At 43.5% G+C, this 16,500-nt stretch overlaps 1 protein-coding gene across 1 annotated transcript in view; it reads left to right on the top strand.

Annotated features, from left to right (window-relative positions):
- Serpine2 (serpin family E member 2) overlaps window positions 1–14,026 on the top strand; it is a 23,413-nt gene extending 9,387 nt beyond the window's left edge. Inside the window, exons 4-8 of the mRNA XM_010611788.3 lie at window positions 5,781–5,979; window positions 7,644–7,744; window positions 9,659–9,745; window positions 12,456–12,539; window positions 13,406–14,026. Of these exons, the coding sequence (XP_010610090.3) occupies window positions 5,781–5,979; window positions 7,644–7,744; window positions 9,659–9,745; window positions 12,456–12,539; window positions 13,406–13,443 (509 nt within the window). The 3' untranslated portion in view covers window positions 13,444–14,026. The remainder of the gene's footprint in view (window positions 1–5,780; window positions 5,980–7,643; window positions 7,745–9,658; window positions 9,746–12,455; window positions 12,540–13,405) is intronic.
- The last annotated feature ends 2,474 nt before the right edge of the window (window positions 14,027–16,500 follow it).

Here is a 16,500-nt window from a genome sequence, read left to right as displayed (position 1 = left end):
TTTTTTTTTTTTTTTTTTTTTTGTACCAGGGATCGAACTCAGGTCCTTGTTCTTGCAAGGCAAGTGGCAGAACCACTGAGCTAAATCCCTGGCCCACCCTAAGTTAGGACTTATGTCTCTTTTCTACACTTGGATGTGTGGATCCCAAATAGTCCCTCTGCATATTTAGTAGACATCAGCTCCAAACAAGTGACCATGTGGCCAGATGCCCAGCTGTTGGAATTAAGGAATGGCTCATGAGGGGCACAGTCTATGTCAGTGTCCTCTTGCTTATGCATTGTCAGCCAAGCTTCTGGGGAAAAAATATTGTTAATCATTTCAGTCAATAGATGTTCTTTAAAATATAATACATATTTAGCTGGGAATGTTAGTGCATGTCTGTAATGCCAGCACTCTGGGAGGCTGAGACAGGAGAATCCCAAATTTGAGCTCAGCCTAGGCAACTTAGCAAGACCCTGTCTTCTCAAAATTTAAAAAAAAAAAAAAAAAAAAAAAAACTGGGGGGCTGGGGATGTAGCTTAGTGCAAAGGTCCCAGGTTCAGTCCCACAAAGAATTTCTTAAAAGCCCCATAGAATGGTATTGTCCCACACTAGCTGAGCACAATAAATAGCTCCTTTTGCCTAAAAGTCTTTTCCAGTTTCCACACGCTCCAGACCTCCCCATCCTGAGCCACGCTGTCTGTGAGAGCATTGCTGTAGGGCTGGCAACACCGCCAGCACTTGTCCTGAGCATTGCTGTTTTGTTCTAGGTCCATGTTTTGTACACACTCTGCCTCTATTCAGAAGTGAATGGACTCAGGCTGGGCAAAAGCAGGGAGTATGTCTTCCCCTTGCCTTCCTGGTTTGTGCCCTCTTTTGCACCCCCTCCTGCCCTGCTGGACAGTTCCTGGGCCTCTGCCAAGTCTCACTGTTCTCAGTCACTTTGTTGAAACAGTGTCATTCGAGTTGTCTGCCTTGTAATTTCCCCTGAGATAGCATCACGGTCTCTGCAAAGATTCACTTGGTCATATTAGGGAGAGAGGGTGGGAAATAAAGCAGAAGACAGCTTTTCTGACTCATGCCCCATAAAATATAAGCAGTTTAAGAATAGAAACTTTTCTATTAAAAAAATAAAGGCCTTAACATTTTTTTAGTATATGCTTGGTTCATTCTTATTGCAAAGTCAAATACCACAGTGTATAAAGCATAAAGAAAGAGTTCTCTTATAACCCCATATCCCAGAATAAAAACTCCAGTTAATTATCATGTGACATTTTCTATGATTATGTAAAATATGACTGTGAAGCTTTTTTGTGTACATGAGGACACTGTAATATCTATTCCATAATCTGCTTCATTCATTACCTAGTATATCATGGAAGACTTTGTCAATTCATGAGGATATACTAGATCATTTTATCAGCTGCATAGTATTCCAGAGTTCCATAGTATTCCATGGTATAAACTTACCGTAACATCCTATGGATACCCCTAGAGGTCTAAACAGACCTCTAGTTCTAGCTCTTTTTTTCTCCTCTAAGTTTCCAAGTCATAGCTGTCTACCTCTATCACTTCTCTAATTGGCTGTCCACTAAGTTCTAGTTCCCTGGCCTGAAGATATTCTTGACCTCGCCCCATTTTGGTACTGCCCCACACTGGTCCTCTCTGCCAGGCTATCTTGGACTCTAGTCTAGAACAGGCATCTACCTGTTGTGGACCTATGCATTGTTGTCTTTTCAAAATACATAATTCAGTTCCAACTAAAGTGTAGTTTGTCCAATTCCTTAAGAGCTTAGGAAGTCTGTAAATTTACTTTGCAGCAGAAGGTAATTAGAGGGACTTTCATCTATAAAGCTTTCATAACACTAAATATTAAAATATCCCCTTTGACTACTTTACACCCTGAGAAGAGCCCTTATCATTTCAGTGAGTTCAGTTACATCCTCCCTTGAAGGACTAAATATTGTAAATATTGGAACTATTGTAGAGGGCTTTACAGGAAAACCAGATCACCCCTGAAAGATCCCTTTCCCAAAGATTCTCAAATCTTCTCCACAGTTTTAATGCATGACTCTTTACCAGTTATTATTTATTGAAAGTTTGGTTGATCATCATGGTAGAGGTAAGACTTCTCTGTTTCTTTTCGGAGTGAATGAACCTGACTCATGTTTTACACACTGCAGAAATTATCCTCATGAAAGAACACAGAGTCACTTTCCCCATGCCAGGGACTCAAGGCCCCTTCAAGGAAAGGGCTCTGGGACCAGGAGAGGCTCATGCCCTGACCCAGCGTCCCAAGGATCCTCTCCTGCTCCAGAGCAGCAGGTGTACTTTCACGGTGGGTCGAGCCCGTGAGCCATAGTGAAGGATTCTACAAAGCTTCTTCAGTAGGCGAAAGTTTTTGTCATGTAGCAGGCTGTGCTGAGCGCTCACGTGTTGCCTCACTCAGTTTTCAGGTAACCGGGTACTGTCATCATAGCATTTTGCAGATGAATAAATTAAGACCAGGAGCTACCTGAGCTTGCCAGAGTAACAGAGCTAGGCAGATCTGAATTTGAATCCAGGTCTTACAACTCTAGACCTTGTGTGCTTAACATCAGCATTTGTCCTCTGTAATAGGACTCTGTGAATGCCCTACTGTAGTGACCAGGGAGAAAAGGAGAGTATTAATTTACCTCCCAGCTCCTCAGGTCACCAAATAAAGCTAAGCATGAGTGTGGACAGGTACATCCTGGCAGCAGTAGTCATCAGCTGCTTTGCAGAAATGAAGTCAGGGAAGTTCGATCATCAAGCAGGTGTGAGCGACAGGTTAACCACTGTGAATGTCCCACTTCCCCACCGCATACTTGCATTATTCATAACTCCCAGGCCTTCCTAACAGAACGAAAAGCATTTCTAGAGCCAATTAATGCCTCTCTGGGTCCTTCTTCTACACCCTTGAGCAATAATTTATTAACTGCTTCCCAAATTTTACAGTTTCTAAAAATTAGTCCTGCCAGCATAGGGACTTAATGTTTTGGGTTTTTTTTCCGAGGATTAGAGGGCTCATTAGGAAGTGATCCCCCTACCTCACTTTCCCATTGATTTTCAGTTTCTATAGAGATCATTTTGTTATGCAGTCTAAAAGTAAAGATGAAGGATCCTGACTGTGGTTCTTGGGCAGCCCAGAGATGGGAGTCGAGGCAGGTAGGTCATGGTGGGTCCCTGCACAGCCCTGCGGCCCAGAGCACCACATGGGACCAGGAGAAAATCGCAGCTCTGTCAGTGGCCAACATAGTCTGCAGGGAAACTGTAATGTCATTTTTTTTAAAGGGTAACAGAGATCAAACTCAGGACCTTGTGCAGCGGCACCACTGAGCTACATCCAGAGCCCTTCAGTAGTGTCATCTTGCAGGGCTGGAAAGCCTAATAGCTCGACCATTTTATAATTTATGGCTAAAAGTGTTCATTATGTAGCAGAGACAAAGGAAGTACTCTCTTTCTGCCTTCCTCTCTCCCTCCAATGCCTCCCATGGAGAGAGAACTGGGAATTTCCCCACCTTAAATGTAGCAATCAGCAAAGGGGAAAGAAAAGTCCAGATGCTGGGGATTTAGCTCAGTGGTTTTGCCACCTGCCTTCCAAGCTCAAGGTCCCAAGTTCAATCCCCGGTGCCAAAAATCCAGAGAACCCCGAGAAAGACATTCTCTTTGTCTCTTGCTGTCCTTCAGGTTCAATTAGGGGGGAGGAGGGGACAAGCATTGGCTGGCCATCACCATGGGCCAGGCTCTGCTAAGGATATTCTGCATTTCTTCCTCATTTAATTGTCACAGCAGCCCTGTGACGTCCCCACCGCTAAAACCCTGATATCTCCCTTGCAGACCAGGAGGCACAAAGAGGCCAAGTAACTTCACTAAGGCAACAGGGTCCATCTTAAAGACATCTTAGCCTCCACTGTGAATCTAGACATGCTGGTTTTCCATTTATCTAGTTAGTTTTTGTAGCTCTTCGTTCTATGCTTAATTGAAGAGTTTCACTGGATCTTCCAGCAGGCTTTGAGGAAAGCTCTCCCCAGGTTGTGGGTGTGGGTATTACTTTTTCTAGGTCCCTTGCTTTGAGCTGCACTGCAGCTGTCCCACTTCATGACTCCTTCATGCACCCCAATCAAGCAGTGCGCGGTTGTGTGGCTTAATTGCTCTCTTCGTGTTTTCTGTTGCTCTGACATAAAAAACAGGAATTTACTTGGTCCACTGTTCTGGAAGCTGCACCTGCTCTGCATCTGGTAAAGGTTTTGTTGCTGTATCAAAAAATGGTGAAGGCTGGACGTGATGACACAGGAGGATTATTCTGAGTTCTAGTCTAGTGTAAAGTACATGGTGAGGCCCTATCTCAGAAAACAAAACAAGCGGGGGATTTAGCTCAGTGGTTCTGCCGCATGCTTTGAAAGTGCAAGGTCCCAAGTTCAATCCCTGGTACAAAAAAAAAAAAGTGTTAGAGGGCATCACATGGAGGGAAAGAACAAGCAAGCCTGCTTGGGTCTCTCTCCCTCTTCTTACGAAGTCACTGATGCCAACACGGAGGCTCTCCCTGAAATATCAACAGATGAATTAAGGGATTAAGTTTCTAACAAGGAATTTCAGAGGGTATTTTCAAACCATAGCATCGCTAAATATTTTGAATGTTTCACATAGAGTAAGATCAAATTAGCTTGGGAAACATGGAGATAGAGTAAAACACTTTTCTTGGCTTCGGAGTGTTTCGAGCCTTTGAGGTCGTGCTATAGATTACGAATCTCCAGGAAGACTCACATGCCCAGGCCCCCTAGGATTCTGGGTTATGGCACCTGCTTTGTGTATAGAGCATCTTGCAGGTAGACGTGCGCTAGTGTCTCGAGCAGTCATTCTCCGGGGTACAGCAAAATACCTAAAAACCCTAATGGAGCTTATTGGAATGTGCAAATGAGGAGTCGGAATAATGGATTAGGAGGAAGCCTCTCCTATCCTTCCCCTTTTTGGCCATGCCTGGGCCCCTCAGCTGGTCTCTGAGTTTCTCCCGTCATAGCCTTCTCCTATAACACAGGACTGCCCACACTTACCTTGTGGGTGCCATCGGTTCTGTTAAAGTGGCTGGAGTAGGGCCTGAAAAAAACGGAAGCTGTGTCTTTCCTCTCTTCTCTTCCAAAACACACATAGGCTTACCCAGAATAAGGATCATCACAACAAAATTGTACTGTATTTGGGATTCCTGTTATATGAACAGATATTAGCTGCTCTTGTTAAAAAAGAAAAAAAAATTACCCAAAGTAAGTGTAACTGTGTGAGATGATGGATAGGTTAATTTATTTCACTGTAGTAATTATTTTACTATCCAATAACCTCATGTTGTATAACTTTAAATGCACAATACAATTTGTGCTTTAAAAAGCTAATTGAAAAAGTGATTGCAAGGCAGCTTGAATTCTTTCTTTTATTTATGTAAAGGTCAACTTCCTGCAAAGCACTGTATTGTGAGTGTCTAATGATCCAGTTAAATTCTATTCCACAGAATTAAAGTGAATTTAGTAATGCCCAAAGGCATTCTGTCTAGACTAAAGGAAAGGAATTCTGTACCAGGGAAGGAAGCTGGATGGCTAGCTGGGCTTTAGCCCTCACCCTTCATGACAGCTCTCACTCACTGTTCTTGTGAGGAAGCTATTTGTGGAAGAGAAAGGTCCTGCAGCTGAATTGCTGGCTTCCCTCCGAAGCACCCCCAGTGACCAGCCAAGTGCACATGCTCCAATGTGAAGTGATCAAGGATATGCTGAACCGGCCTCTGATTTCTCTAGGGTCTGCAAGCACCCCCAGTGACTTATGGTACAACTTCATCGAGCTGCCCTACCATGGGGAGAGCGTCAGCATGCTTATTGCCCTGCCAACCGAGAGCTCCACCCCACTGTCGGCACTCATCCCCCACATCAGCACCAAGACCATAGACAGCTGGATGAGCACCATGGTGCCCAAGAGGGTGCAGGTGGTCCTGCCCAAGTAAGTGACCCCTTCTCCAAAGGAAGCAGTGGGTTGTTCATTCGGTCATGCAGTGGAGGCCAGAATGTGGCACCTCGTGAAGCTGCTTTTATTTTGCAGAAATCATGTGGTGGGAATATGAGGCTGATCTTTTCTGAATGCTTTTGTTCATTCCCTCTGCTTCTTGTGCAGTAGGATAATGATAAGAAGAAAGGAGAGGAGTCAGGTTTTGGTTTCCAAGCCGCCACATGAGCACAAGCTCTTCATGACCCCGGGATGGATTTTAACATATCTCACTCTGTTCAAAACACTGAAAAGCACATGCCTGTCATCATACTAATAAGGGACTTCATTTTAGATTTTTAAGTTTCAGTTAGAAGTTGCTAAAGCCCAAGCTAAATAGTAAGTAAATATTTTGGAACCACCTACGCAGAGGTCTTATGTTCAAGTAGTTTTTCTCTTATACCCTAAAAGTAAAATATGGATGGAATTTGAGCTGTTATGACTGAAAAAGGAAAAGTGATCCCAACTTCTGTGTGAACCCTAATTTTTTTTTTTTTCCTATTCCATTGAGTTTGTTGGTACAAATTAGGTCTACGATATAGTTACATTCATCACTGGGATCTTGTACCTTTGCATGGCGTACCTCGGATTTTCCTAATTTCTTACAGGTCAGAGAATGTTTTGGCCAGACTTGTAGAGGAGGCAATGGATTGTGTCCCCTTTCTGTGAACTTCCTGACATTACCATTCTCCCACTGCCTGGAGCATTAAATTATCCAGGCCTTAGCAGTAATGGAGAGTTGTAGTAGATTTTGACGCTCTAGATACTGGGTTTAGTGTCGTAGTAACACATTGATATACATGTTAGAACTCCTCTCAGGTTTTTTTGTTGTTTTTGTGAAATAAGCCTTCAAGTCGGCAGTGCTTGATATAAATGAATCTGATGGTGGTGTAATAGGCCTCTGCGGGTGAAGAACAGGTAAATTACCATCACAGGTTGTCTGGGATAAGAGTCTGCTCACTTTCTCCTGCTGCTGCAGCACAGGGTGAGAGCAAACCTGATGACTGGATTAATAAGTGGCACTCACATATAGAAACCCCAAGGACAGGTGGACCACAAATATGAAAGAAACTAATTTTATACCCAAGTAGAATCCCGGGTCACCTATGCCTAAGGCTTGTTCCTGTTTTAACAGTAAAACTGTTTCTGGAATCCCAGCACATGCTATGGGAAATATATCTCCTCTCTGTGCCATCTCCAATTCCAGTAAGGACGGTGGTTCCTATAGCAGCCACAAAGGTGGCTCTTGGGCTGGATGTGGGGGTCTGTAGATATTCCAGAGTACCAGGAACCATCTCCACCCTGACCCTTCCCATCAGCATTAACTGGAAGGGTTTGACAGACCTTCTGAAGTGTTGGAAAGGGCAGCCTGTTGCACACGTGCTGGTGAGAATACCCATATTTGCCCAGTATGTACCCTTCTGTTCATTTGCCAGCTAAATGAGGAAGAGTTGTTCTCTACTTACCTGGTATTTAAATTTAGGGTTAAAAGTCAAGATACAGTTCAGATTGTTCAAATCGTACTTTAAGAAGACTCCACTTGTAAACAGGCACTGATGGTATCATTTTGTATCATTTATAGCCTTGTGATCACACCCCCCCATTTTTCTACTTTTGTACAGGTTCACAGCTGTGGCACAAACAGATTTGAAGGAGCCGCTGAAAGTTCTTGGCATTACGGAGATGTTTGATCCATCAAAGGCCAATTTTGCAAAAATAACAAGTATGTCCAATGTAAAACTTACACTTAAAGAAAATGTTAGACTGAGTCGCTGATTTGTTCAAAGAGAAAAGATGAGAATTAAGCCAGATGTGGTGGTGCTGCACACCTCTAAACCCAGCCATTCAGGAGGCTGAGTCAGGAGCACTGCAAGTTCAAAGCCACCCTGGGCAATTTACCAAGCCCCTATCTGAAAATAAAGTAAAAGAGGGGTGGGGATGTAGCTCAGCGGTAGTATTTGTCTCACATGTGCAAGGCCCTAGGTTCGATCCCCAGTACCCGAAAAAAGAGACATAATTAGAAAGGTGTTGCCCTAAAACTGACCATGTTTTAATTTGATATATCTATCACCAAATGGTGCCCCGACCTTCATCACTTACATCAGCGTATGGCACTCATGCCTACATTTCACGTGTTGGTTTTGGGCAAAGCCTCAGAGACTGCTCAGTTAGAGAAGTATTCCATGTACCTACCACCTCTGCTGCCTAAAGTTTGCCTCTTCATTAGATATTAGTCACTCTTACCTTCTCAAATGCAAACTTTTTCCTTAAGTTTGAAAAAAAACAAGATTTTTGAGCTCTCCAGTACTTCCATCAAGCAACAGTATAGGTACCCATTGTGGCCAGACAGGTGTTTAGGGTTAATGCCCCTTAATCAGGAATAACATATATTCAAGCAAGTCTGATTATAATTCTGCTTTGCCAAAGCAACTGTGACATCATCCCTGGCATCGTGTCCCTTCGCTCACACCTTTTCTAGAGTTTGTTTGAATGGCACCCAGCCCAGCACGGATAGCGTCACCTGCGACCCTGTCTGAAATGCACACCCTTGAATCTGGCCCACACCTAAACTCAGTTGTTCATTTCAACACTGTCTTTTGGCCCAGTACAGCTTGAGAAGCACTGCCGTAATCCGCATGCCCCTCCTCAGGTTATCCACTGTGCCAACAATGAGAGTTGTGGACAGGGAGGACCGGAGTCCCCCACGGTGTTCTCTTTAGCCCACAGATGAGTTGGGCCTGCTGCCTCTGGCATCTGGACCACTGCCCCGTCAGGCCAAGGTTAACCTCCCTCGTCTCCTGCTGCAAGGCCACACCGGGGCTGGTGCTGGGCGCTCAGGTTTCGCAGAGAAGGGTGGTGAGGCCCCGGGACTGACCCTGAGCACAGCCACACTTGTGCGTCCAACCCTCCCTGAGAATCTGAACTCTTCTCATGCCCAGCACCCTCCTCTTACTGCTATCCTGTGACGTGTGTGGCTGCTGTTGTGCCAAGCCAGCAATCATTCTGCCACTAACCATACCTGTGACCTGGGGGCAGATTTCTGAAGCCCGGGCCTGTTTCCCTATCTGTAAATGCTGTCAGAAATCCTGATATTCTGTAACTGTAAAATAATATTGTTGTCTTGCTGCTTCTGAAAAACTGGGCTTCAGTTAAAGCTCTAAGCACTTTCTGAAGCTCTGTACTCTTTTGCTGTGTGTGGTGGTGCACACCTATGATCCCAGCACTCAGGAGGCTGAGGCAGGAGGATCGCTGGGAGTTCAAGGCCATCCTGGACTACATAGTGAGTTCAAGGCCAGCCTGGGCTATTTAGTGAGACTCTTATCTAAAAAAACAAACAAACAAACAAAAAACTCTGTACTCTTTTATTTTTGTAATAAAATTGAGAGATCGGAGTTGAACTATAGGCACTAAAACATTTGGGGTCTGGGCCTCCCTCCTAGAAAGGAGCTCGAATTCAGCAGAGCTCGAATTTGCCCCATGTGACAAATGCCTATGGCCAGTCTCTCCAGAACTGTCAGAGGTCCCTCCCCCTCTTTAAGAACTAGGATTTGCCATGGCTTTGAGGTTTCTCTCCCAGACAGATGGACAGCCTGTATATAAAAAATAATACTTGTTTTATTTTGTTCTCTGCCCACAGGGTCAGAAAACCTTCATGTTTCTCAAATCTTGCAAAAAGCAAAAATTGAAGTCAGTGAAGATGGAACCAAAGCTTCTGCAGCAACGAGTAAGTGGTGGGGGTCACAGGCAGGGCTGGTTGGTTCTGGTAGGGAAACAGACTCTGGTTCATTTGTCAGCTCAGTAGAAGGCCACAAGGCCCTGTTTCCAACCAAGCTCCATGAGCTGTCCCCTTGGGAAATGACAGACTATGGCTTGACCAGGTCTTCCATTCTCTCCTTCAAGTGAGAGAAATTCCTGCAGGATGGGAGTCAGCAGACTTCTGAAATGAGCCACACAGTATGCATTTCAGCTTTGCAGTCCATCCTGCTTGCATCACTAGTCTCAAGTCAGATTACAGTGCAAAAGAAGCCATAGATAATTCAAGTGAATGGGTGTGGCTGGGTTTCAAAGAACTTCATTCACAAAAACAGCATTTGGTCCTGTACTCAGCCTGTGGATAGTAATTTGCTGGCCGCTGCTCTCAGGAGGATGAGGCATATTTGGGCTTCTTATTGGAAGCAAAGACTCGTGCTCAAATTGAAACAAAATAACAGCAAGTACTTATAGGAGAATAGCCAATGAGATCTCTTTGGGACGGAGTGAAGAATTAGTGAGCATCTGTCACTTGGTGGCAGGATTATTCTTCTGCTTCTTTGATAGTTAGAACTCTGTGGTCACGATGTTTCAGAAGGAAGGGGATAGATCCTGCGGTTTCCTGTCCCCTTTCTCTCTCTATTCCTACTGTCTGACTATACTGGCTTGGATATTGCCATGGTAACCAGCAGTCATAGAAGACGGATTATGACCTAGCTCCCCATGAGCCAATGACACTTGAGTGCTGAAGATTCTCGCATATCTCCTGCTTGTGCTCCAGGAGTTGGCAGTGAATTTTCTCCCCAATATCTCCCATATTTTCCCCTGTGGAAGCTTCCGGTGTTGACGGAGACTCTCACATTGGTTCTTCAACCCCATGGCATCTTCATGCCCTAGCAGCAACCCCTCTGACGCAGAGGACTGCAGTTGCAGAAACAAATCCACACTGAAGCTCCCTGGGGACTGTCTCCCTGTGAAGAGCTCTCATCCTGCGAGGACATCATCCTTCTTGAAGACACGACTCCCACTATGTGCTCTTCAGGCGACCTCATCTGTCCTGTCCAAGACAGGTGAGGGCCTGAAGGGAAAAAGAGATGGCCCAGCCTACAACAGCCACTTCTGGACGACTCACAGCAGATCTACAAACTAGGTATCTCTGTGGCCTGGGCTGATGACAATGGCTGTGAAGAATCAACTGCTCATGAAAATCTATGTAGAAGCAAGGAGTGCCCCAAAGACAAAACAAAATGTACCAAAGGAAAACTGGATGGTCTTATGAAACTGCTGGAGATATTTCAGAGTTTTAATTTGAATGATGAAGAAATCCAAAAGGATGACAATAAAAATCACTAAAAAAATTCAGAGAAAGAAGAAAGATGAGGACTGCGATTTCCTCGAACTTACTATGGTCGAAGACCTCAGGCCGAGCAGCTGTTTCCCTGCCCAGCTCACTCAGGAACACGAGGTGCGTCCAGACTCACCCATGTGCAAACCATCAGGAAACACAGATGTCGGCCCATTCCCAGAGCTGCCTGCGACACCGAAGGGACAGGAACGTGCTGAGAGGGCAGGTGAGGCGAGCAGCAGCCACAAGTCAGTTCCTAACTGTGGAATTTTAGTAATCCTGCGTAGTCTGCTCCAGAGTAACCACAGGTGTCCCCCACTTAACATCAAGCCAAAGTCACTAGGTTTGAGGAAGAGGACTTCGATTTCTGCAGGCATGTGATAGCTATGTTGTACTCTTGCCCTCTCTCAGGGCCTAGTCACAGGCTATTAAATGGGAACCACCATTGGTTAGAATGGCAAAGTAAAAAGGTAGAAGACCCATGAGCCTAAAGGAATTTGCTTTCTAAGTCAGATGTCTATACCTGAGCTACTGATCAGCGACCTAATGTAGTTGGCCCACATGAATGGTCTACATTCTGGTGCAAAGGAAACTTAAATAATGTGCCATAGGACAAGGCACAGACAAAATAACAGAACTGAGCTGGGCCTTGGTCAAAAGAAAGGATTTTGAAAAATTAAAAAGAATCAGAGCTGTAGGAGGAGTCTAAAAGATGGAGGAAGGGGGAGGAAGGGGAAGGGTAATGGATAAAAACCTAATTAAGATGTGTCGTGTTCATGTACTAAGTCCCCATGACGAATATAATCATTATATACTATAAACATGTGCCAGTAAATAAAAAATAAAAAGGACCAAGGGACATCAGAAGTGGTTCTACACACCTGTAATCCCAGGACTCAGAGGCTGAGGAAGATCACAAGTTCAAGGCCGACTTGGGCTATACAGCAAGTGCCTATCTCAAAAAACCAAAAACAAATTTAAAAAGTTAGGGAGACCTTCACTGGCACAGCAGATGGTATGAATAAAAAATATCTAATAGTAGCTGTGACTATGCATTCAGTGTTCACTGTCTTAAGAGCTGTAAAATGTTTATGTCATTTAATCCTCATAAAACTGCTGTAAGAAGTAAGTATGTTTATTGGAGAAGATGATGCTTTTATTGAATAAATGCGACAGCAAATGTAAAGGACCTGGCCCATGGTAGGTATTCAGTAAATGCTGGCTATTGAGATCATTGTACGGGACAGGAATTAAGTGTGTCCTTGGACACCAGCAGCCGACCACCATGCTGGCCCTATGCTTGGAATATATATAACACACTTTCCTTTTGTTCCTCCAGCCGCGATTGTAATCGCAAGGTCATCGCCTCCCTGGTTTATAGTGGACAGACCTTTTCTATTTTTTATCCGACACAATCCTACAGGTAAGTGACTCTCCTCTTCTGTTGTTCACTGCCTATTAGAATCCAGAAAGGTGTGGCGTGGACACAGTTGTGCCCAACAGTGTTGTCTTTCATCTGTTTCCTTTCAGTCAACAGCATATAACCATCCTTGTTAAAGAGATGGTAAAATCAGAGCTGTGTTTACAGAGTGTGACGCAGTCCTTTAACTATGACAGGTTTTAGGTTTAGGGACGGTGGTGGTTGCTTTTAACATACAGAGAGGCTCCACATCCCTTTGGAATACTTTAGACACCTATCAGTTGTCCTGTATCTTTATAAATATATCAGTTAAAACGTTCCAAGAAGTTACATATCTTCAACTTTTCTATGCCTACTCTGCCATTATGACCTGAGAACTGTTCACTGGACACAGGTTAGCCCCACTAGCCGTGAATTCAAGCTTGGCTCTGGCCTGTATTGTCACCTGTAAAATAAAGATTATAGTAGTTGCTTCCTTTTAGTATAGTTATGAAGTAGGAGTTATCTTTGTAGAAAGGTAGGCTTCATGTTGGTACATAGTAGGCACTGACAGTTTTACCTTTTACTATTACTTTCATCAATATGAGGGAGTTCTTTGTCCTTTTATCCCATGCATCTTTAGTGTCCTAATAATATGCTTCAACACTTATCTTTAAATTAATTGAAATGAAATATTCACATTTCACGCACTCAGTTATCATGTATGACCAGTGGCCACCATATTAGGAAAGATTGGCCCCATCTCTCCTTGTAGGAAGTTCTATCAAACAGTGCAACTGACAGTCAGTTAAATATGGCTCCTCCCCTTCCCTTCCATGTAATATTTTTCATCTTATGTTAAGTACTATTATTTTCTTTTAATTCTCTAGGTGCTGTCTTATTCATGGGGCAGATCAACAAACCCTGAAGAGTATACAAAAGAAACACGCAAAGACTACTTTGCTACGAAGAAAAGACTTTTTTCTTATATCTTTCATAGTTCTGTTAAATATTTTTGTATGTTGCTTTCATTTTCAAAACTTAGTTCTTAGCAACAGACTCAATGATGCAAGCATTTCTGTTCTGGGAGATACGCGAGAGAAAGGCAGGTGGCTGGAGCACTGTATGGAGAAACGAAGAGAAAGGCTTCAAAATGTCAAAAAGATTCTTTAAACTACTGAACGGTTACCTAGGTTAACAACCTTCTTGAATATATGCTGTCTGTCCAGTTCAGGATTTTTTGTTTTGTTTTGTTTATATTTGTGGCTTTTCAGGAGCATTTAATCAGTGTAACAATAAATAAGGACATTTTAGCTTTCACTCTTTGATGGAAAAAAAATGATTTGCCTTTTTAATTCCTTTCCCCCACCTTCATCCAAAGTCTTGACAACAAGCATTATTTGGGGGGGGGTGAAAATAGCAAAACGTCTAGCCGCTTTGTGTGATTTTGTTGTTGTTGCCGTTGTTTTCTATAATGCATGTACTCACTAAAATAAAATTTTAAAAACTAATGTCTTGCTAGGCAAGGTTTGTTGTGCAGTGTGCCCGTCACTACTGGTCTGTACTCTTTGGATTTGCAATTTTTGTATTTTGTACAAAGTAAAAATAAAGTGTTATGCATAGTTAAGAAAAAAGCCATTTCTCTGCTGTTTGAAAACACAACAAAGGAAACAGCCTTTTAAAAATCGATCAGCCTCTTCCAGTAAGCCTTTGCACATGGGCAATAGCAGTATGTTCAAAGCTACTAGACCTTTTTCCATCCTTTCCTCTAAATCTGCCAAGCATACACTATTCCTTGCTTCCCTGCATCTCGGCTTATAGATCACTTCAAAGGAGTAACTGTTACAGTAATCCTAGGTCTGCTCTGAACTGCCGTTCACTGAAGCAAGAGCTGAGCATTTTCAGCAAAGATAGGGATTTCGTACAACAGAGAAAAGCTGCTGGAGACTGATACACTGGCAGTCTGAAGCATGAGTGACAGTTTCATTTTTGATGATAGGCTGGAGTGTTTGATTTTTGAAACAACTTTGGTTTTGCTCTGTTCCTTGGGATTAATTTTCCCAGTTGAAACTCAAAGACCATAATTATGTCGCCATTTGCCTGGGGTTTTTCTTTCCCCCAGTAATTTCCTAAAGATTTGCATAGTCTTGTCTAAATCAGAATGGTTTAGAAGTTTTCTTAACCAAAGTTAAAATATATTTTCTTTCTTTTAAGCCGGCGATGTCCTCTTGACACTCTTCATGTATACATTAAAACACCACATTCAACACTGCATCTCTGCCATTTATAGTTCACACTTGTAAAGTGGGCTGAACACTGGCAAATGTGTACTTCATCAAACCAAAGAAGAGAGAGAAGGAAGAACTATTTTCCTTTTTAAGGAGTAACCTCCCCACCAAAAAAAATTTTAAATGGCTCCTTATGGCCACATATATTCTAGCTAACATGCAAATCTCTACTGGTATGTTTTAGAGCCCGTCTTGCTGGGTTTTCCAGTGTTCTGCTCCTATTCAGTAATATTATTTTGACTTTTTAAAAATAGCAGTACTGCTGGCAATAAAATGAGAATTACAATCCCCATTATTTATTCAAGTGCTGTATGGTTCAGGGTTTTCACAGAAACAAAACTTAGATTTTATCTCTGTGACAAAATACCTGAGAAAAATAATTGAAAGGACGAAAGAAACGTTTATTTGGACCCATAGTTTCGGGCCATGGTTGTCCTTTGTTTCTGTGGTGAAGCAGAACGTGGTGGAAGGGCCTGGCAGGGAAAGCCGCTTAGCTCTGTAGAAAGGCTCCTAGGCTACCTCCTTCCATTTTTTTACTGCATCAGGGCCCTAGCCTACTTGGTGGTGCCGCCCACATTCAGGGCAGGTCTCCCCCTTCATTTGGTGTCACACCTGCCAATCATCTCTGGACCCACCCTCATAGACATACCCGGAAGTCTCCTTTATTAATGTCCTGGGCGTATCTCTCTCTCTAGTCAAATGTAACCATCACCAGAACCAGTAGAATAAAGATACATGATAAAGATAGGTGAGGTAGGATTTATTATAATTGGCTCACATGATTCTGGGGACTCAGAAGTCCCTTGAATGCCCACCTGCAAGCTGGAGACTCGAAAGCTGGTGGCCTGAGAACCAGAAGCCCTGCTAACTCTCAGAGGCAGGAGGCCCGAGAACCTGTGGCTTTGGTGTCCACTGTCAGCTGAGGTCCCAGCTCCAGAAGACAGTGAAATCCCCTGTGTAGTTTCTGTTTTCCTCAAATGACTGAATGATCACACTGAGGAAAGGCAGATCTTCTGTACTCAGTTTGACTGAAATGCCTGTTGCTGCTGGAAGCAGCCCCACAGGCAGACCCAGAAATAATGCTTTACCAGCTCTCTTGGTACCCAGCCCTAAAATAACCACCATAGATGCCTCCCCGATTCTAAATACTAGAGGATCCAGGCATAAATACATCTTTTCTCTACGTAATTTCACCTTGGGAACCAGAGAAACAGTCGTGGCACTGCGATATATCCCATGTTGCAAGTGTGTTCCTAAGCCGTGGAAGGACACAGTGGATGTGAGTCCCAGAGAAGGTGGACAACTGGCTGCAGGGACAGTGACCCCCGGCTCCAGTGGTGTTCATTCAGGAAAAGACCAGGAAATATTACACATCCAGTGCAACCTACGCAGCAACCTGGGTAGCGTGCTGGTCACATTTTACAGCGCACACTAAGTTTAGAAGTACATGGTTCTGTTTCTGAGTACTCCTAGTTATTAATAAAGTTTCTAAATTGAATAGTGTACAGAACTTAGACCAGAATGGTAGGGCATGACTGTAATCCCAGCACTCAGGAGGCTGAGGCAGAAGGATCACGACAAGTTTGAGACCAGCATGCAACATGAATTCATAGCCAACCTAAACTACATAGTGAGACATTCTCTCACAAAAAAGTATAGAACTTAGGGGGAGTTTTCTTTTTTTTTTTTTTTTTTTT

The sequence above is a fragment of the Fukomys damarensis genome, unplaced genomic scaffold (genome assembly GCF_012274545.1).
Source record: "Fukomys damarensis isolate Sample0158 unplaced genomic scaffold, DMR_v1.0_HiC HiC_scaffold_16, whole genome shotgun sequence".
Taxonomy (NCBI): domain Eukaryota; kingdom Metazoa; phylum Chordata; class Mammalia; order Rodentia; family Bathyergidae; genus Fukomys; species Fukomys damarensis.
This window is presented reverse-complemented; position numbering and strand designations above follow the sequence as displayed.